General features: G+C 41.0%; 1 protein-coding gene across 1 annotated transcript in view; it reads left to right on the top strand.

Moving 5' to 3' along the window:
- epsti1 (epithelial stromal interaction 1) overlaps positions 1-19,260 on the top strand; it is a 112,792-nt gene extending 93,532 nt beyond the window's left edge. The window contains exon 10 of the mRNA XM_047371225.1: positions 19,139-19,260. Within this exon, the coding sequence (XP_047227181.1) occupies positions 19,139-19,194 (56 nt within the window). The 3' untranslated portion in view covers positions 19,195-19,260. The remainder of the gene's footprint in view (positions 1-19,138) is intronic.
- Positions 19,261-23,657: the final 4,397 nt, after the last annotated feature.

Consider the following 23,657-nt stretch of genomic DNA (forward strand, 5'->3'; position numbering starts at 1 on the left):
TTAAGTCAGAATTCTGACTTGGAAAGTCTGAGGTTTAATACCATCCTCAAAATCAAGGATGGTCACAGTCCACAGAAAACAGTAATAGTGGATGTAATACCTTGTTTACCTGCACTCCTAAAACTTTGTTTGTTGTTAATTTAATCACTTATTGTACTGTACAGCCTCTGCAAGTCAACATGGTTCTACATCGTTTGACTGTACAAATGTTGAGAAATGTGTTGTTATTGGCTTGTACTGGTTATTGCAGAAGCTCTTGTTACTGTGTATCAAATTTAGACTTTTGTCTTCCAACCCAGCTGGATCATGATTAAGTGGGGTGGGACATTTTCCAAAATACAAATCTAACTTGAGGTAAAGGGAGTGCACCACAATCCTGCTTATGAAATAAATGCAACATAAACAAATAGAAGCTAAAGCTATGATTTTTTGTAAAAATAATTTTTTGTCTCATTTTTGAAAAAAATTTTCCTTTATGCCATATTTAGCTTTTTACAGTATTTTCTCATTCTTTTTTCCTTTTCCATTTTTCTTCACCTGTTCATTGAGTTGCAATAATTTTGGCAGGAGCGGTGCGTTTTTCTAAATAGCATTCATTAGGCAAGAAACATCCAGCAGAAACATAACATGCTCAGGCTGAAAGGCTTCCTTAAAACAAAAAAATCACAAGGTTTTGGATAAACATTTTCCATCTGTCTATCCACCCATACATCCACTGGTTCCTAAAGTCCAAACACTGTCTTTTAGGTGGCACCAGGTTAAACGTTATTCTGAAGAAAAGTTAGATGTGAACATACAGACATTTGATAAGTATTTTTTGTAAATAGAAGGTTGCTTTATCAAAGCATGTAGTTGGCTCCATCCCATTTAAACCAGTAATCCAACACATAAACCAGTCCACTACTGCTCAGATTTATCATACTGCAACGAACATTGTTGCTTTTAAAAAATTAAATAAAAACATGTATGGCATATTAACAGTGGTGTCTGAATATTAAAACTGTATTGGAGGTAATTTCCAAAGTACGTAGCATGAGAATCACCGCTTGGGTCGACTGTGACTCTATTGGAAGCGTAGCGTCTTGCAGTGAGACATTTGTGGGTTTGATTTTAGCTTCTTCCCCTGTCACATGGCAACGTTCCCCAGTTCGAGGCACTTAACCCCAAGTTGCCTACAGATCGGATTATCGGTGTAAGAATGTGTGCATGTTTGTGAGTGCAACTGGGTGAATGTGGATCTATTTAAAAGTGGTTAATATAACTAGAAAAGTGCTATGTAATTTCAGTCCATGGTAGTGGTCATATAATGTAAGAATAAACATTCAAGTCAATATTTAATACAAAAACATGAATGTATAAGAGAGCAAACATGAGTGCATTTCTACAAATAACAACCTTTCAACAGTTTATGCAGTATTCACCTTCTAATAAAGTCATGTCCTGTCATAATTCGGGGTTGATAGAGTTGTGGGTTGTCTTTGTCTACTTTCTTTCTCTTCCTTCTCACGCTTCCTGTGCTGCTGATCTCTGAGAAATGTTATTCGTTTGTTCATCAAGCCACACTGCTTAGAGGACCATAAGACGGATTTAATTAACAAATACTAATTTTGAAGTTTGACAGAATGCATCTGCATTGTTTTGTGTTTTGAAATGATTTGCCCTGTTGTATGTCTCCATGTGTATGCAGAACTCTCTAATACACAGTATTGACAGGGGCTGGCACAAGCTTGAAGGTCATGCCAGAGGAGACAGAGGCTCTCGTGAAATTAAGCCTCTGAGCTGTTTGGTACCTCTGCATGGAACGGTCACCTTTGCAGTAGAGGCCGCCAAATGAATTAAAAATCAAAAAACAAAAAGAAGACTGCTGGGAATCACACAATAGTCGCAGTAATCTACCTTTCCTCTTTGTTATACCTCAAGTACTGTCTTGTTGTTTCTTTTATATTTACCTGTTCTCTAGAGTCACTTACATGGAATTCAGCTTTTATTTCCAAAGGAGGATCACATCTTTCCTCTGGAAACTCCCGTATCTGCTTTTTTTCTCATAGAACTGACCTAAAACACATTACACTTCAGAAAGAGTCCACAATTGGCAATGTGAGCCTTATTTCAATCACGTCCACCTGCCCACCTGTCTACCTCATTCTTAACCGATCTCTCCTTCAGTGATGACCTTTGACCAGATTCGCTGAACTAGATACCTATTTGCTACATTAAGATCTTAACTTTGGACTCTTCCTACCAAATAATAACTAAAACAAACTATTTCCAGAAATCTATGAATATAATGTGTGCATGAGTCACAGTGGTGTCAGTGAGTTCATCACTCTGGAGTGAGTAATTCTAAACAGCTGTGTGTGTGTGTGTGTTAAAAATGAATGCACTGTATATGTCTGTGTTAGACTGGTATTAGCCTCACACCACACACACAGGGACAGGCAGTTGTTGATTCCTGGATTCCTCTCTCCAGTCCGCTGCCGGTGCCGTGGTTTATTGCAAACAAACTGATGGATTGCTGCGGGAAAAGGCTACACATGACATGTTTGTTTCCAATCAGAGCCAGGTTTAACTCTGAATAAACAGACTCCTCTTTCTCAGGTGGTGCAGCTCCGACAACATTATGTGGTCGGGCTGCTGGTGGATCCAGGAATAAAAACTGTATTTGAGTTTGATCACATCCCACGGTCAGCTGGATTCTGGTAAAAAGGATGTTTGGCAGAGGAACATGCTCTCGTGTCAATAACTCTGTGGGTGGAAGCGTTTACTAGCTCTCATTGCATTGTGTATGCCTGTGCATGTGTGCACACACTTGGTTTTTTTTTTCTGAACATCTTGCTCTTTTGTGCAAATGTTATAACGACTTTAACTGGAAAGCTGAGAAGCATTTGTTTGTCTGCACAGCTTCACAAATGCTTAAGTCATATAAAGTCAAATGTGGAGCAAAAAGCAGAAAATGATGAAATGCCTTTTTGATGAAGAAACAAAGCTCTGAAGGAATTTGAAAGAAAAAAGAAACAAAATCATGAGGACTTGCAAAAGTGTTGCCAACTCAGAAAAAACTCCCTATACTGCTTGGATCAGACAGGCCACTACATACTACATTTCCGGGCTGCTGCAGCTAATGACCTGAAATCAACTACAGACTTATATTAAACCTTCAACACACAATGTAGCTAAGTGTGTGTGATGTAACCAGATAACTTCAGCTCAAGGCAGAAAAGAATACATGCAGTAATTTAAATTACAGTTTCTGTTCTCTCAGCTTTGGATGCTCAGTGTTTTTTATTCCAACAATGTGGTGTTCCATTGTTAGCTACACACTGAAGTAATCAGCTGCTCAGGGACAACTGTTTGTTGCAAAGCTGGCCTAGGAAATTGATAAATGTCACTCAAAAACAAAATGTTTCTCTTCTCACAGGAAGTTAATGGGGTCACAAAGTGCTAATGAGGTTTCCCACAAACAAACATCTGTGCAGTCTTGTTAACATCATTGTAGAAACAATTGTTTCTGAGAAATAATCTAGGAAAAGCCTGAAAAAACAGTTTTAAACCAAAGGAAATACCTTTCTTTTTTAGTGTTCCCCTCTTTGTTTACAATGATAGAAATTAGAACATGACTAGCAACTGCTGTGATCCACAGGTGTTTTCATTTCATATCTCTGCCTAGTTTGCCTGTGTTTGGGTCCAACAAAAACCAAACTTGACAAAAACATGTGGCGTTGGAATCTGACATTATTGACAGAAGGTTGATTTCTGCTCAGCTGGCATAATCAGTTGACACTGGACAGGTTTAGATTGTATGTTGTTCAACAGAACATTGTTATACATTAAGCAGATAACCTTTATTAAATAAGTGGATTTTTCAGATGTTACGGCTACATGTTCTGTTTAAAACAACAGCCCTGCTGTCGGCAGACAGCAGATGAAAATCGATAATGTCAGTCGTCACACTCTTATCTCTCTGCCTCAAGGACAACAACCCCCTGGTGACCTCCCGACTAGGGAGGACCGGATCAAAAACTCTGATGAGCTCTTTAGAAAAGGCTGAATAGGAAGCACAGGAGGTGGAGTCATTCTGCCACTCAGCTGTGCCCCACTGTTTGGCCTTGCCAGCTAAAAGGGAAATGACAAACGCCACTCTAGAGCGCTCAGTGGGGATAGAGGACGGATGTAATTCAAAATGTATCTCACACTGAGTTGGGAAAGCCCGACACTGGTCGGAATCTCCCTTGAATAATTCCGGGGGAACCAGTCGGGGTTCTTTCACCATGACAGGTACGGCAGGAGGGCTGGCCGGAGCTGGTTGTAAAGGTGCCTGAGTAGAAACAGGGGACATGGATCGTAACATGGTGATAATCTCACCCATTCCAGAATCAAGACGAGCGATGGAGTTATCCACGCAGGTGCGCCACTGCTGTGCTGGTGAGGGGTCCATTATCGTCCAGATTTTCTGAAATGTTCAGGACGGAGGACCCAGAATTTCAGCCAGAAACACGATAAATAGTATAATAAAAAGATTTATTCAGGAGCAGCGCACAGAAACCACCAGCCTGGAAACCGGGATCACTTCATAGAGTTTGTGTAGGGCGGAGGAATAAGAATAGGCTCCTTTGCGGGATGCGGTCCTGGCGGTCTCTGGACCGGGGGGGCGGTGCAGAACACACCGCTGCCAGATGTCGGATTGCCGACAGGGGGGGAAGATCCAAAAGTCGGTGTTCGAGGGGCAGAAACTGGGTCAGAAACCAGGGAGGCAGGCTCAGGCAGACTAATCCAGGGGCGAGGCTGGAGGCTTTGGTTGAGAGGCAGAAACAAGGTAATGATCCAGAGGCGAGAGGCATCCTGTGAGGGCCAGGAAAGACAGGGAAATCCAAGATGCATAACGTGGTCGAAAAACGTGATCAGGCAGGAAGAAATGCTGGACATCTACTGGGAGGTTTTCGAAAATCTGGCACTGTCTGCCTGCCTGAGGGCGGTATATAACTGCAGAGAAACAGATGCGTGGCATGACTGTGAATGCGCTCCAGCGCAGCAGCAAAAAGGTGAAGCAGATGAGACGATTGCACAAAGACAGAGCAGGGCAGAGCAGGCAGACGGGCCAGAATCATAACCGCAGTGGTGCAATTGGCATGGGCAAAGGTGGCTCAGGTGGTGGGGGTTCGTCCTGTAACTGGTGGGTTCCAATGATTGTTCCATCCGTCTCAGTTGTGGTGTCAATGGGCATGCCTTGCCTGTTGATCGTGGTCAGAGGTCCCAGGGCCACTGGTTGCTGTGACTACAATTTAGCCTACCACTGTCATTGTGTGAATAAATGGACAGATGACTGATTGTAGTTTAAAGTGCTTTGGATAAAAACGCTATATAGCACTATATTTGATTAAGCACTATACAAGTGCAGGCCATTTTAGATTTGAAGGTTTTTGGCAAAACTATTATGTTTTCTGAAAATAGATCCCAAAGTAAACATATTAAAAGAAAACAGTATTGAACCCAGAATAGAGCCTTGAGGTATCCGACAGGTTAAATCAGATTATTATTATTTTAATGGACTAAAAAATGACCATGCCTCAGGTATGTCTTTAGCCAATTCGAGGCTGTACCGTTAATGCCGGATATTGATCTATGGTATAAAAGACCAAGAGCACGATGACAACCAATTTTCCAGAGTCAGCTGCTAAAAGCAAATCTTTAAAAACCCTCAGCAGAACTGTCTCTGTGCTGCGGTGTGTTCTAAATCCAGACTGGAATTTTTCTTCAATACCGTTTAACTCCAGAAAAGACTGCAACTGGTTACTGACTAACTTTTCTAAGATTTTTGATTGGGACACTACCAGACATCACTTGATTAAATTAACAATACAGGATCAAACAGTGTTAAAAAACATCCTTTAAAAGGCCTAATGGATGATCTACTTCAGTTAGTGATGACAGTTTAACATTGTTTAATTTCTCACACGAGTATTAACATGAGGTACATGGATCTCTGACGGCAGCGGAAACGTTAGGCCTACTATTAGAAATCATCTATTTGAAAACCAAAAGAAACATTTTACAGAGTGCTGGTGAGGGTAGATTAGAGGGTTGCTGGGATTATGATTATTGATTAATTAATATTTATCAAGAATTATAATTAAAAATCATAATTTGAGAAAATGAATTTCTTAACCAAAAATCCTCATTTATGAATCAAAACCTAGAGATGTCCTCTGGTGTTGTGATTATGGGCTCAAAGCTCTTTAATGATTACAAATTATTAACCAAACCACAAACTGTCACTGTTTATTCAAACACTTCATCGAACATGGAGGATCTTCAACCTTGTTTTGACAGATAAATAACTCTTGCACGAAATAAACACAAACGCTTCTCTTAATTATATACAGGGGTTGGACAATGAAACTGAAACACCTGGTTTTAGACCACAATAACTTATTAGTATGGTGTAGGGCCTCCTTTTGCGGCCAATACAGCGTCAATTCATCTTGGGAATGACATATACAAGTCCTGCACAGTGGTCAGAGGGATTTTAAGCCATTCTTCTTGCAGGATAGTGGCCAGGTCACTACGTGATACTGGTGGAGGAAAACGTTTCCTGACTCGCTCCTCCAAAACACCCCAAAGTGGCTCAATAATATTTAGATCTGGTGACTGTGCAGGCCATGGGAGATGTTCAAATTCACTTTCATGTTCATCAAACCAATCTTTCACCAGTCTTGCTGTGTGTATTGGTGCACTGTCATCCTGATACACGGCAGCGCCTTCAGGATACAATGTTTGAACCATTGGATGCACATGGTCCTCAAGAATGGTTCAGTAGTCCTTGGCAGTGACGCGCCCATCTAGCACAAGTATTGGGCCATAAGTATGGCAGCCCAAACCATCACTGATCCACCCCCATGCTTCACTCTGGTTATGCAACAGTCTGGGTGGTATGCTTCTTTGGGACTTCTCCACATTGTAACTCTCCCGGATGTGGGGAAAACAGTAAAGGTGGACTCATCAGAGAACAATACATGTTTCACATTGTCCACAGCCCAAGATTTGCGCTCCTTGCACCATTGAAACCAACATTTGGCATTGGCATGAGTGACCAAAGGTTTGGCTATAGCAGCCCAGCCGTGTATATTGACCCTGTGGAGCTCCCGACGGACAGTTCTGGTGAAAACAGGAGAGTTGAGGTGCACATTTAATTCTGCCGTGATTTGGGCATCCGTGGTTTTATGTTTTTTGGATACAATCCGGGTTAGCACCTGAACATCCCTTTCAGACAACTTCCTCTTGCGTCCACAGTTAATCCTGTTAATCCCAAAAACCTTCACCTAACTAACAAGCACTGTTCTACACAAAGGGAATGAAAATGACTACCTAACAATAATAATAAAAGAAAAATATATGTGCATTTAGTGTCTATGAAGATCAGACCAGCAGTTTTATGGACAAAATGTGTAATTTGGGTTAAATGGAAAGAGAAGTCCCTGTCCAGGGTGTACCCCGCCTCTCGCCCATAGACTGCTGGAGATAGGCACCAGCTTCCCCGCAACCCACTATGGAATAAGCAGTAGAAAATGACTGACTGACTGACTGACTGACTGACTGGAAAGAGAAGTCCTCCTGCTGTGTTGATGTCTCAATTCCAGGGGTCAGCTGATAAAACGGTGAGCTGGGTGCTCTTAGCCACTATCAGCTGATTGCACAAAATCTCGGACAAAGGGTCATAAAACTCTGAGGCGGGAACTCAGTGGAAAATCTCCAGCAATATAACTGGAACAAAGAGTGGTCAGACCACAAGGTACAGACCGCAGTTGCTTTGAATGAAAACTTTTAAAAGTCCAACTTCTAACTCCTGGCTGATTTGAGCTCAGCCAGACAAAACAATAACCACGCACAATTCAGCAGCGCTTGCGCAGCAAATCAAAACACCACTCAGCATATTAACTTGTTGAATGCAACAAGTTAATACCTTAGATTAACTACTGGTGATTCTAAATCACCTTCACTATGCCTCATCCTGCCCAGACCTCTAAATGCACCTATCCGGTTTAATATAAAAATAACAAAATTACTTTGTCGTTGATTTCTTCTCTCCACCAGTTGAGGATGGATCAGGTCTGACGAAAAATGAGCGGAGGGGGGACCACGCGTCCGTGATCAAATTAAGGAAAAAAAAAACTAACGGTAACTTCTCATCCGTCTAGGAGGGGAAAAGATGAGGAATCGTTAAGTCGACTGAATAACAAGGAGGAAACTCATCTCCTTGGAAATTGAACCTCTATAGGTTTTCACCTGCACCAAGTCTCGGCGCAGTCTTCGATCGGCGAATAAATCTGCTGATCTTCGTGTATCAGACGGATTTCCAGCTTTCAAGCTCTTCCAGGAATGGCCTTGTGGAGCAAAGGTTCGCTTGCGGGCTTTTGTTTCTCCAGATATTGTCTTTCGTTGTGCTGTCCTGTGAGACAGGCGGGAAATGGCCATGAAACTCTCCATCTCAGCCGGTTTATACTCGCAGTGACGTCAGAGTTGCGAAATCTGTTGAGCTGCGCATGTCAAAATGTGCGACCAAAATATATGACCCCAACAGGGTGATTGACAAGGATTTAAAGCAGTTCAGTGTACTGAAAAGGAAATGAGGTTTGTAACTGTTATCTGCCACAAGATTTGAAAGATAGTTCAGTTTAACAGACTTTTGGTAGTTCTGAACTTGTTTTAAAAATATCCAGAGAGACTTGTGTATAGTCTTCTTCCATTTCCGCTCAGCTTATCTGCAGACACATCTAAGAGTGTGAGGAAAGAATGAGGTCCAGAATGTATTCTTTGTTACATACAAGGACTGACAGACTGGGTTGGCCTTCTATCACCTGAAGAACATTTCCAGGATTAAAGGACTAATGTCCCAGCAGAATCTTGAAACCTCATTGATGTGTTTATCTTTAGTTGAACTGATTATTGCAACAGTGTCTTCACAGGTCTGCCTGAAAAATCCATCAGACAGCCACAGATGATCCAGAATGCTGCTGCCTGCCTCCTCACTAAAACTAAGAAAGTGGAGCATATCAACCCAGCTCTAAAGTCCTTCCACTTGCTCCCTGTATGTCAGAGAACTGATTTTACGATACTTCTGATAGTTTATAAATCACTGAATTGCTTAGCACATAAATACATTAAAGATTAAAAGGTTAAAACCCCATTTGTTTAGAGTGGCCTTTGACTGTTCTATTTAAACTATTAGCTAAAACATCATTATTTAATGCTGTAGTCCAACTTTTCTTTACTTTACTTTTTTATGTCACTGCAATGTCTGTTTTAGGTTTTCCTTTGCTATGCTTTTTTTGGTGAAGCAATTTAAATTGTCTTGTTGTTGAAATGTGCTATACAAATAAACTTGCCTTGCCATTGTTTGTCGATGTTATCACCACGACAAGAACTTCCTTTCTTACTTCAAAAAAGGGTATTAAACAGGATGTGACATGCTTAAAGTAATCTGTATTTAAATGTACTATAGTATAATAATATAATTATAATATAATTTATATGTGGGGCTCATTGTTGGCCCCAGCCAAAGCAGATGCAGAAAAGCTTTGCATATGTATGAGGAATATGTAGAATGTGTGGCTTCATAATCTAAACATCTAGTTTAAATCAAAAATGCATCTGATAAGGACAGGCACAGCCAGTTTTAGAGTCTCTGAACAGAAATATGATCTGTTACTTACTTGTCCTTTGGATCTAATCCTTCTCAATATGTATATGGCTGTGTAAAAAATCTGTTATGAAATGCAGGCTTCAGAAGAACCATCCCACAGTTGCTACAACAGTTCTGTCATTGAAGAAAATTAGTTTGACCCACCGCCAACAAATAAAAAGGGGAGGCAAATGGAAAATGATGGGATCGGTATATCTGTATTCACTTGTTTTTGTGTTACTCCTTTTTTCAAATTTTAATACTTTTTATTTACCTTGTTTTCGTGCGTCATAAACTGTGCCTTTACTCACTGACTGACATAAGTTGGTAGATCTTTTTTCCATACAAAGTCTTAAAAGAGAATAACTATTTAGGATGTTCATCGGGATGACCAACGACTCTGTGATTAGCCTAAAAAATCCTAAATAATACTGTGATTAATTAAAGCTCCATGCTGTTTACAATGAAAATTCATGAATGTGATGCCATCACAGAAGAGCAACTCATCATGGTATATAAAAAAGATGTTACCACAGAAGCAAATTAATATCATCTGTAAACAATCCAGTGGTTTGAGTTTACAGAATGCCTGAAAGTGTTTCCAGGAACACAATACAGCAGCAATGACCATGGTGTGAATTTCCTGTCTGCCTCTGCATTCCAGGAGCCCTTTAAAGTTTCAAACATAAAGTTAGCTCATAACAGCTGTTATATAGGCTGTAGCACCTTCCTGGAGGGGGGGCATCGGCCAAGCTGCTGCGGCCAACAACTTAATGCTCACCTTCTACCGATGATAAACTTGGCCCTGTCTTTCAGTGTTTAACCCTGTCTCTCCTAGACATAGCTACTGGCTGAGCTTCTACTGTGACTAACTGTATGTGATCTCTATCATCCTCTAGACTTGAAAACTGGCCAGAGTTCATATGCTTAGCGGTCTTCCTCTCCTAGATGAAGCCTCTAAAGGAGCTATAACCATTAATGTTTCACTTTTCTTTCCCATAGAAAGTACTCCTGGATCAGTGCTTTTGTATTCTTTTTGTGTCTCTTCTCTGTTCTCTCACACCCCCAGTCGGTCGTGGTAGATGGCCACTCACACTGAGCCTGGTTCTGCTGGAGGTTTCTTCCTGTTAAAAGGGAGTTTTTCCTCTCCACTGTCGCTAGATGCATGCTCAGTATGAGGGATTGCTGTAAAGTCAATGCAAGCAACTGTCCACTGTCTCTACATGCTCATCCATGAATGAATGCTACAAGTCACTGACTCGATGCAATCTGCTTGGTTTCTTTAGATAGAAAAACATTTTAACCAATTTGAATAATAAACTGACTCTGACCACGCTGTTTGATAGTTAGGATTAATTGAAATGTATGAACCAAACTTGAAATTTGGATGATTTGATTGAATTGCCTTTGTAAAGTGCCTTGAGATGACATGTGTTGTGAGTTGGCACTATATAAATAAAACTGAACTGAATGTGTGAGTTTCTCTCCATCCATATACCCAATAATCTTAGGTCTCTCCTAAATCTGAGAAATGTAGTTCTGCAGTTGTTTTGTGAATGGTAAACCCCAATTGATCTGTCCATTTGGAGATCTTACATACAATTAAAATCCCCTGCAATTATTTGTAATCCCGGAAGTGTGATTATGTACACGACTTGAAATCTGTATGATTCACATGTCTTGTGAATTGGTGCCAGACTGGGCTTGAAAAGACTTAGCCTTAACTATTAATGTTTCACCTCTATTTGCCCCCACCATGTATAAAACTGTTTTAATTTCATTTTCTGTGTTTTATGAACATGACTGTTAATTCTTTGTTCTCTGACTGAATTATATTCATTCTGAATTGGGTATTGCTGTAGTGCTGCTTTTAAGTTCTGGCCAAATAGTTTGCAAAGATGACATTATCATTACAACCACAAAAAACAGCATGATGTGTTGGTTTTATGTTTGTTTAGGTTTTGAAGATGCATAATAATAAGAAAGTCCAAAGAAAGAAAGTTCATCCTCAAATTCAGGGACTGTTTTTGTTCAGGTATTATGTAGCTGCACATGGTATCTTAATATCAAAGATCACTTAAATAGTGAATGTTTATTTTACTTATTTCACTATGTTGCAACATTACAGCAAGAGCTTTTCTTTCACTATTTCCTGAAGGTTAATCATTCTTGATCTTGGACCAAGTCCATGTTTAATGGCGTTGTTCCCCTGTAAACTTAATCAACCGGTTTTGTTCTCTGTGCCTTCAACAAGATACAGTTTTTTACCAAATATGCCAAAGCTGTTCATTACAAGTTGACATGTTTTCTTAACATTTTGAAGGATTACTCCTTTTACAGGCCAGTTTGAACCCAGAAGAGGATTATTGAACATCACTGTTTTGTCCGGGTGCTACTGTACAACTCCCTATCAATGCACTGTATCTGTTTTGGGCAGACTGCCAAAGCCACAGTCTAACAGTGTTATGGGAGAATTTATCTGCAGATGTGCACAAACATCCCACAGTCTACATATTTGCTGACAGGCTGTGAGTTTACAGCACTACACAGGGGGAAAACCAGCAGGAGCTGTTTTAATGACGTGAGATTGTAGATATGAAGCCATGTGGATCTGACAAATAGAGAACGTGGCTAAACGTAGTCTTCCTGGTAGAGTTGTTGGTGGTTAGGATGTTCTGTGTGGTCGTATCAAGGCCAGCCGAGTAGAAAACTGCTGCTCTGTTCAGAATATTGCATGCTCTAGCACTGAGATCGAGCTAAAGATCAAATCCGAAGAATGTGTTGCAGCTCAGGTTGGCCTAGATTCACAACCTTGATATTGATTTCCATCTGAGTGTAATGGGTAGGTTTTGTCATTTGAGTATTGAAAAATAAAACATCACGGTAAATTAGCTGTAGTCTGTGGCCATTATTTTATTTACATTTTCCAACCAGGGCATCTTGTTTCGCTCCTTAGACCAGAGAATTGCACAAAGCAGTTGTTCATTCTGTTGTACACAATCAGCTTGAAGCGCTGCAGTGTCATCTACCTTGTGACCCGAAATTGCAACATTGCTCCAATTTGTTAAACAATACAAGGATTATAAAAATTTAAAATCAAGATTTAAATAAACAGCCAGGTGGAGTACAGCAGTGACCGACCACAGCCCACCAGAAAATCACACAAGCAATCAGAGAAACATATGACAAGCTTATTAGCTTACAAATCAGTCAGTGACAAACCAGATGTCCTGGGGCGACTTTGGGGCAAACTGAAAAGTTGTGGATCTGATTCCAGCTTCCTTCTGCCACATGTAGATGTGCCCTAATCCTAGGTTGCATGCCGATCTGAAAAGCGATTAATGAATACTTGATGAATACTTAATGAATAAGCGATGAATTAATATTTGATGAATACTTCTCATGGAAGGTACTGATGTGGTTGAAGTCATTTGTCAGACAGAACAAAAAGTCCTTTGGTAAACGATATTCTGTTTGAGCCTTGTGCAGTCAGGCATGGTGTTCCACAAGGCTCAGTTTTAGGTCCCCTGCTTTTTTCACTCTGTCTTGCACCACTTGGTTAATTACTACATGCTTTGGGAATTGGTTTTCACTGGTATGCTTGCAAATATATATGGATGTAATTTTTGATAAAGGGTTTAGGTGTAGGGTTAGGGTTAGGGCTGACCCTAACTTAAGGTCTGTCTTTCAGCTGATACGAATTGGTTCTGAGAGAATTTCCTATCACTTAACTGCAAAGACAGAGATGATGATCATTGGACCTCAAACATTTTTGACAATGTTTCTTTTGATAACTGTGTTGTACTATGTAATAACAGAATGAAAAATCTTGGTGTTATATTTGATCAGACCGTTGAGCACACCTACCCAAGCACATTCGGTAGGTGTCAAGAGTGTCCATTTTTCATCTCAGAAGAATTGCTAAGATCAGGTCTATCCTGTCATTTGTGATTGCGATTGGATGAATGGGGTTGTAGCAGTGGCGATTGCTCTAAGACTGCAAGGGAAGCTCAGCTTCCCATAAAATGTCAAAAAATAAGTTATCAAATATATACTGTTGTGTGTACCGTATTTTCCGCACTATAAGGCGCACCGGATTATAAGGCACACCTTCAATGAATGGCCTATTTTAGAACTTTTTTCCTATATAGGGCGCACCGGATTATAAGGCGCATAGAATAGAAGCTACTGCAGTCAAACGTTTCACTGGGGTTGCGTTATGCATCCACTAGATGGAGCTGTGCTGAAGAGAATGTCAACAAAACAGTCAGATAAGTCAGTCAGTCAAACTTTATTAATACACTACAAACCAGCGTTCTGATAACTCCGTTCACTCTCATGGTAAGGTCTCCTCTACATAGAATTCTATTGAATAGAGCCAACCGCACGTTAGGAATGCATTGGAGTCTATGAAGTTGAAGTTGAAATCAAACGTTAGTTAAAACGTGAAAGGGAACTTTTCCCTGATTCAGTAAACACGTAAAAGAAACAGTTTGATGCACTAAATCAAACGTTAGTACTGTTAACCTTTCCTGTTTCTGTCCCCTGACCGTAGTCTGATGACACAGGGGAGACGCTTTCTCCAGGGCCGAAGTTACTAGTTTCCTCGGGGTTAACTCCCTCACTCATACATTGCTGAGTTGAGCATGAAGAAACAGCATCAAAACAATGAGTTGTTGACGAGATTCGGAGTTCTTTTTAATGACTTTGCAGCACGTAAAAACACAGGGCTTACAGACTCATACACCGCTGCTCCGGTCGCCGTCTCTACCCACCCCACACACACAATAATACCGACGTCACTCCTTCACTCTTGATTCTCAGCTACGGCAGCACACAGCGCCACCTCTGTCCGGAGGAGTAATGTCAACATCTTCCATACACACACACGAAACATACACACCCCACACACTGAGTTTCTAATCACATAGAGTTCAGGCAATTCCTGCAAAAGTACATTCAAACGTTGTACACACACAAGTGGTGTTGGACTAGGAGTAAGCACAGTACAAGTGTTTACCGCTATTACTTCGGCGACACCCCTGACTATGGTAGCCGTAATGCTGCAAGCGTACTGAAACATTTTGACAGAGCGCCGTGTACAACCAGTATGGATCAACCAATTAACCAATTGATCCATATATAAGGCGCTCCGGATTACAAGGCACACTGTCATTTTTTGAAAAAATTAAAGGTTTTTAAGTGCGCCTTATAGTGCGGAAAATACGGTACATGTCATTGACTAAATATGCACTACAACGCGTTCAACTTTTGTTCAGAATCAGCATATTATCACTGGTAACGACACGGCTTTCCTCTCTCTCATTCCCGTAGCTTCACAGTGTTTTAAACAGTGAGTTCAACAGCGAAGCAAAAGTGCTGGACTTTGTCCCGCCCATCAGACCCTCAGCGTCTCTGGGGCTCTATGGGGCAGCCTCTTGATGCCCTTATTAAAGTAAAAAATTTACCACGCAAAATGATAATAGTAAATTTTTATTATTTATCCTTTGTTTAACCTTTTACTCCTCACCCCAACCCCCCAATCACAAATGTTGTATTATGAATGCCTTCATCCATCTATTCATTTTCTTCTCCTACATCATATACAGGTCCTTCTCAAAATATTAGCATATTGTGATAAAGTTAATTATTTTCTATAATGTAATGATGAAAATTTAATATTCATATATTTTAGATTCATTGCACACTAACTGAAATATTTCAGGTCTTTTATTGTCTTAATACGGATGATTTTGGCATACAGCTCATGAAAACCCGAAATTCCTATCTCACAAAATTAGCATATTTCATCCGACCAATAAAAGAAAAGTGTTTTTAATACAAAAAACGTCAACCTTCAAATAATCATGTACAGTTATGCACTCAATACTTGGTCGGGAATCCTTTAGCAGAAATGACTGCTTCAATGCGGCGTGGCATGGAGGCAATCAGCCTGTGGCACTGCTGAGGTCTTATGGAGGCACAGGATGCTTCGATAGCGGCCTTTAGCTCATCCAGAGTGTTGGGTCTTGAGTCTCTCAAGGTTCTCTTCACAATATCCCACAGATTCTCTATGGGGTTCAGGTCAGGAGAGTTGGCAGGCCAATTGAGCACAGTGATACCATGGTCAGTAAACCATTTACCAGTGGTTTTGGCACTGTGAGCAGGTGCCAGGTCGTGCTGAAAAATTAAATCTTCATCTCCATAAAGCTTTTCAGCAGATGGAAGCATGAAGTGCTCCGAAATCTCCTGATAGCTAGCTGCATTGACCCTGCCCTTGATAAAACACAGTGGACCAACACCAGCAGCTGACACGGCACCCCAGACCATCACTGACAGTGGGTACTTGACACTGGACTTCTGGCATTTTGGCATTTCCTTCTTCCCAGTCTTCCTCCAGACTCTGGCACCTTGATTTCCGAATGACATGCAGAATTTGCTTTCATCCGAAAAAAGTACTTTGGACCGCTGAGCAACAGTCCAGTGCTGCTTCTCTGTAGCCCAGGTCAGGCGCTTCTGCCGCTGTTTCTGGTTCAAAAGTGGCTTGACCTGGGGAATGCGGCACCTGTAGCCCATTTCCTGCACATGCCTGTGCACGGTGGCTCTGGATGTTTCTACTCCAGACTCAGTCCACTGCTTCCACAGGTCCCCCAAGGTCTGGAATCGGCCCTTCTCCACAATCTTCCTCAGGGTCCGGTCACCTCTTCTCGTTGTGCAGCGTTTTCTGCCACACTTTTTCCTTCCCACAGACTTCCCACTGAGGTGCCTTGATACAGCACTCTGGGAACAGCCTATTCGTTCAGAAATTTCTTTCTGTGTCTTACCCTCTTGCTTGAGGGTGTCAATAGTGGCCTTCTGGACAGCAGTCAGGTCGGCAGTCTTACCCATGATTGGGGTTTTGAGTGATGAACCAGGCTGGGAGTTTTAAAGGCCTCAGGAATCTTTTGCAGGTGTTTAGAGTTAACTCGTTGATTCAGATGATTAGGTTCATAGCTCGTTTAGAGACTCTTTTAATGATATGCTAATTTTGTGAGATAGGAATTTTGGGTTTTCATGAACTGTATGCCAAAATCATCCGTATTAAGACAATAAAATACCTGAAATATTTCAGTTAGTGTGCAATGAATCTAAAATATATGAATGTAAAATTTTCATCATTACATTATGGGAAATAATGAACTTTATCACAATATGCTAATATTTTGAGAAGGACCTGTATAGGCTCTTGTAAATTGGGTTAGGGAGTCTATCCCAGCTGCCATCAAGCAATACCTGGGGTACATCCTGAACAGATTGCAGAATGCTGCCAGTCTATGGCATGGCTGACAACCTTAAAGAAAGAAGTTAAACCTTTATGAAAGCATTTGTTTATAGGCGTTGTGATGTTTAGACAAATACATTTTGATGTTTTTCGTGTGTATATTGTTTCAGGGATAGCTCAGTATGATTTGATAATGACTTGACATTTACACAACGTGTAGGACATGGACTTGACTTGGGACTTGATTATAAAGACTTGAAACTCACTTGTGACTTGGGAAGTAATGACTTGGTCCTACCTCAGACACACAGTAATGCATAAATATGATTTACAAATAAAAATGTTCAAAGTGAGTTTTTCTAATGTACTAAAGTTAATTATGCCACAGGTGTAGTGTGTCAAAATCTTCTTGCTGTAAAACAAAACTACTCTGACAAACAGGCAACCAAATTCTTTACATGGTATGCCTGAAATGTGGGTGAAGCTCTCTTCTAGTTTCAAGCCTTCGCTTCCTCTAAATGCTTTTCCTCCAGGATTGCCCTGTACTTAACTTAATCTATCTTCCCATCAGTTCCAATGCGCTCTGCTGAAAAAAAGCATCTCACTACATGGTTTTTCCATCACTATATTTCACTAAGAAGGACTGTCTGTTCAGGATGATGAGCAGTAATAGTTTTTCACCACATATTTGTTCCACTCTGTTTTGGTCCTCACAAGAAATCCTATTAATACACAGTTGCAAAAATGTGTAAAGGTTTTAGGGTCTGAAAGGCACTGTAAATCAATTTTGAAAAACTATTTTTAAACTGCCTTTTTTTATATATATTTTATGGGATCCTTATTTTAAGTATATTTCATATTTGAAGAATTATTTTTATTGTTGTTTTAAGATGACAGCAGGCCCAGCAAAGTCAGCCTCACAGGATAAACTACCAGCTGTCACTGGAGCCCCAGTTAATACCAGATTAATAAAGAAGTAAGCTAGCTGAAGAGCCAATTCATTGTATGGTGCGTGGTTAAGAGCGGGATGAAATCAGAACCATATGAACAACATTCCAGCTCGTTTTGATTCTGGGTGTGTTGCTTGTTGTTGCTGGTGGTTTGGGGATTCTTAGAGCCTCCAGTGATTTAGCTTGTGTTGACTCTGTCCTGGCACCACCCCCTGACTCATCACCCTGCAGAAACTGCAGCGCAGATCAAACCCACTGATTGACTACCAGAATGTCAGTTAGCAGCACCTCTCATCTTAAAAATAGATCAAGATTAGTCGTTGGTCCTCAGGTGCCCTGGATCCAGCTCATCTTTCAGAAGGTTTGGACATGCAAGTGTCCTTGCCAGGATTATCATGTTCTTCTTTGGTATGCAACTTTGTTCAGGTGTCACCACATCTAAATGGAAGCTAAAAGTCCAACTGAGACATTTTATCCAGGCTGGATTACAGTACACAGAGAATTGCTCCTGCATGACTCAGATGGGGATTCCCTCTGTCTGTGCTCATGTGCATCCATGCCTGCACATAAGATGCCTGTAGAATTCTCTTTAATGCGGTTACATAGATCTTTACATCATTTCTCTGGCCATGCCAGCACCGTCTGAGTCTGTTAATGTAACATCAACCGCAGTCTTTCCTGTTTTTTACTCTACGGATGTTTAATTTTGCTCCTGCCATATTTGTGAAGTTCCATTATTTGATATGTGGTATAAAAATGAGATTAGAATCCTGAGTATTTCAGTCACAGCACAGGCACTTTTTAGTGAACATTGAAAACTATTAAATCTAAAAAACATCAATGTAAAGAAAGTTTTAGCTGTTTGAACAATAAACTGAAAATATTACTTTGTTTTTTTTGTATTACATACACATTGCATACACATAAATGAAAAAAGTGGGTAAAATGTCTTAAATTTCAAATATGAAAGACAGAGTAAAATCATTCAGCTCTTATGTAGCGTTAAAATTAGGTTAATACATGAAGTTAATATGTTAACATAGGTTCGGGAGCAGGGCCACGCCCGAATCACATCTCTCACTATCCTGCAGTCTACTTATACCCAGTTCACCCATACCTCAAAATGTCACGTTCTATCAACCGCACTCTCTCTTACCCTCAACCCCTTCTCAACTCATCCCTCTTCCCTTCATTCATCCCATCACCCTCATCCCTACTTCCTCATTATTTATCTTTTTCTCTTTGTTGCAGGTCCCATCTGGGCTTGGGAAGAGACCCTTTTCCAGAAAACTGCACCCCCACACTGAGTCTCCTCTTCCCTGGCCTTCTGGCATTCTCCAAGGTGACCTAATCTACATTTCCAGTTCATCCATTCCCTCAACCCTTTCCTTCAATAAACCTTTAATCTCATATCTTTGTCAAGTGACACTTGCTGGTAAATTAAAAGTAAAGCAAGAACAGTTATAAATTGAAAGACTTCCTGAAGAATTAGATTTTTTTCTGTACCTTGGGCTATTTGTATATTGGTTAAGGTTCTGTTTTGAGTTACTGATTTATTAGTTAATTTCTTTTGCAGACTGCATTTCTCTAGGCTAGCCTTTAATACTGATTGCACTGGTGCAGTTTAATTCTTTCAGTTGGGTGCACTGCTATAACAACAAATGTTTTACATTTTCTACATTTGTTATGTCTGCTTTACCACCACAATTATGACTGATTATAATTTTCAGCAATTCTATTCACATTTATTCTTCGGTGGTATTTTTTGGCAATTTTGTACAGCTGCCACAAAACTAGTGAGCCGTATTATGTCATGATCCTAGTATGAGTGTGTATATGTATTGGTGTAAGTCCTCTCTTCTCTCAGAGAATCTCCGTTGGTGGGCGTGGCTGGCTGCTGCTGCTAACTACACACACCTGTCAGTGTTTTCACTCATCAAGCCACTGGGATATATAAGGAGCTACAGGACGTTCACCTTTTGCCCAATGATTTACCTCGTTAGAATCAAGCCTCTGTATTCTCGCTGTTATTAACACGTTTTTGTTACTTGCTCCTATAAACTATTGATGTTTCCCTGCGACTGCTCAAATTGTAAATTCAAGTCCTTTCTGTGAAACTCGTCTTTGGAATTCAGTTACCCATCGAAGGTCCACTGCAACTCTGGCTTTTCCAGCCCTCACCTGTCTGTCCCCTCTCTCCAGCAGTAAACACTCCTACCCTGCAAAACCCAAGCTCACTGAGCTCAAAGTCACTAGAACGCCTGTTGGGACTCACATCAAACAACTTCCATCTCCTCAGCCGCCGCTCTCCCCTCGACGTCTCTTATCCTCCTCTAGACCACGCAGCTGAAGTCCTGGAACAGAATCTCTCTCAGTTGTGCGCAGGGGTGAAAGTGAGCCAGTACGGTCCGGTATTGCGTACCACTAAAAGATCCTGTGCCGGTACGCAGTACCGGGAAGAAGGAAGAACGGCTGTCTGCTATGAAGCCGTCATCCAGAACCAGTTACGGCTGCAAAAATTCGAGCACACAAAGACGATCAGATCTGCTACCAATAGACAGTCTAAAACACGACTTAATCTGTTTATAAATATAGCTTTTTCCCCTCATTCCAAATAGTTTCTGAACTGTTCTGCTATGCTGGAGCATCAATGCTCCTGTTTTGCTTCTCTCCCCTCGCAGCTCGAGACTTTTGTGAACGGCCAGCCTTTAAAACGAGCACCGCTACGTTTAATGTCTGTCTGCTCGCTGCTAAATACTCCAGTTAAAAGCAAAGGGAGAGTAACTAGTTGTGTTTCATGTTATTTTGCTGAATTACAACTATACAGTACAGGTCGAAAACACTGAGTTTGACCAGAGATTTCACATACACTACACGAGAGCACATGCGTGCTTACCCCCAAAACAGAGCATTTGCCAGTGAGATCGGTGCGTTCGATTTAATGGACTGGGAGATTTTACACAGGTGGTGCACAGACATAAAAAGCCGCCGCTTGCATTAGGACAGGACGAACAATGAATCACTTACCATGTACAAACTTTAAAATAAAAACCGCGAAAACAACCGAACTGTCAAATTATTAATTTAAATGAAATCAAAACCTGACCTCATTGCAGAGAATAACTTCTTTCTTCAAAAGAAAAGATGGAAACTGAAGATGAAAAGTCATGCATCAGAAAATGGTTTATCATTGTTTCATACATGGCAGTTCTTTATTCTATATGGTTAAGTGATTCTAATTTCTGCCTTATATGGACAGCCTACAGTAAAGTAAAATATTGACTAGTTTGAGTTTGGACTTTGCTGAGAGAGAGCGAGATCTCGAGGGGCCACAGATGAGAGTAACAATTACCACACACACAAATTATATATATCTATATATATATATATATATATATCTATATATATATATAGATATATATATATATAATGCCCCCAGTGCCTCCGCAACCCCCCTTCTAGCTCCGCCCCTAAGAACTGGCAAGAATTTGAAACTACTTTCACCCCTGGTTGTGCACAATTTTCATTGGTAGAACAGCCTGAAACAAATCTCTTTACTTTGTATCTTCTGTGTTCCTTGTATGATTCTGCACGTGGGCCAGGAAATTACATCAAAACTTGTCAGTATTTGAGAAAACTTCATATGTTTCTGAATAATTAGGCATCAAAAAAAGCATAATACCAACAGGTGGCTGTGGCTCAGGTGGTAGGAGTTTGTCCTATAACCAGTGGGTTGGCAGTTTGAACCCCGGTCTGTCTGTCTTAGTCATTGTGTCCTTGGGCAAGACACTGCACCTGACTTGCCTGCTGATGGTGGTCAGAGGGCTTGGTGCCATCTGCATATGGCAGCCTCACTTCTGTCAGTGTGCTCCAGGGCAGCTGTGGTTAAAATGTAGCTCACCACTGTCAGTGTGTGTATGAATGGGTGGATGACTGATTGTAGTGTAAAGCGTTCTGGGGACTTGATAAAGTGCTATACAAGTTCAGGCCATCTACCATTAACCTGTACTCATCGTCTTCTTATGCGGGTCCGGGTCGCGGGGACAGCAGACTCAGCAGAGACGCCCAGACGTCGCGCTTCCCAGACATCTCCTCCAGCTCCTCCAGGAGCCCAAGGCGTTCCCAGGCCAGCCGAGAGACATAGTCCCTCCAGTGTGTCCTTGGCCTTCCCCTGGGTCTCCTCCCGGTGGGACGTGCCTGGAACACCTCCTGTGGAAGGCGTCCAGGAGGCATCCGGTATAGATGCCCGAGCCACCTCAACTGGCTCCTCTCGATGTGGAGGAGCAGCGGCTCTACTCCGAGCCCCTCCCGGATGGCCGAGCTCCTCACCCTATCTCTAAGGGAGTGCCCAGCAACCCTACGGAGGAAGCTCATTTCAGCTGCTTGTATCCGGGATCTAGTTCTTTTGGTCATGACCCAAAGTTCATGGCCATAGATGAGGGTAGGAACGTAGACAGACCAGTAAATCGAGAGCTTCGCTTTCGGCTCAGCTCTCTCTTCACCACAATGAACTGGCACAGTGCCCCCATTACCGCGACGGCCGCACCGATTCGTCTGGCAGTCTCCCACTCTATTCTCCCTCACTCGTGAACGAGACCTCTGCACACACATGTAATGAATTCACACAATTTCTTAAAATACAAGAATTTATTAACAAAAATAAGTCAACTCAAAGTCAAACATATTTCAATCAACAAACTCTTTACTATGCTAAAACAATCCAACTAACTACCAAGCAGAATTAAAGAATAGGGAAGACTAATGGGCTATGTTCAATATGAACAAGTTGATTAAAGATGATTGAAAACCATGACCAAAAGAGGGATGCAACGTTACTATTCAATGTTATTTATGTTTGAGAACCAATGATTATCTTGAAGAACTTAGAAGTGAAATTAACTTAGTCTTGGAACTAACTTAGGCAATAATCAGCATACCTTTAGACAACCCTTCTCAATGCAAGATCAGATAAAATATTATTTTATTAAAATAATGTTTTAAAGAAAGATCTGCTGAATAAAACCAACCTTCTGGATGACAAATTCTCAACGGGGTCTCATTAGCTGCCTTTATTTAATAAAAATAATATTTAAAGAAATATTATTAAGGGAAATGGTAAAATATTTAAGGGAATATTTTGGAAAAGAGCCAAATCTTTCTGGAGAAATTGGGCTTAATGGTGTTTACTTAGTTATCAAATTTAGTAAAATGATGTTAGGGACACATTATTTACTGGATTGAAAACTAAACCTTTCTGGGTAAATATTATTTGGCAGCAAGCACATATCCTTACCTGTTAGCAGTTCAAGCAAACAAAGGAGGCTGATAGCTTAGCACCAGAATCAAACATACACCTTTAAAAATATCGTCAATAAAAAAGTTAAAATGCATAAGCGCGTTATGATCAATCTGCTGTGTTTAAAATCACCCTTCAAGTAAAGTTTGTCTTAACTTTAAAAACACACAAACAAAAAACACCAAACTGAGCATGTGCTGAGCAGATAGCCCGCTAGCACCAAGATAGCTGAGTTCAACACAAACAAAACAAAACTTCGTAAAATGAAAAACGTTCAGATCATTTCTCTAAATATCTCTCTATTACTCTTTGCCCAAAACCTAACCTCATGAACCATGCTGAGGAGTTGTCCGGGCGACGACGAAGTTTGAAGAGAGCTCTGTGAACAATGGATTAGCTTCCAGCTGACCTCCGGAGCAGTGGCTGGGCGGCCGCTCTGTTGGGACGACCAAACTGCACGTTACCACGGTGATG

Source organism: Girardinichthys multiradiatus, chromosome 7, assembly GCF_021462225.1.
Source record: "Girardinichthys multiradiatus isolate DD_20200921_A chromosome 7, DD_fGirMul_XY1, whole genome shotgun sequence".
NCBI lineage: Eukaryota > Metazoa > Chordata > Actinopteri > Cyprinodontiformes > Goodeidae > Girardinichthys > Girardinichthys multiradiatus.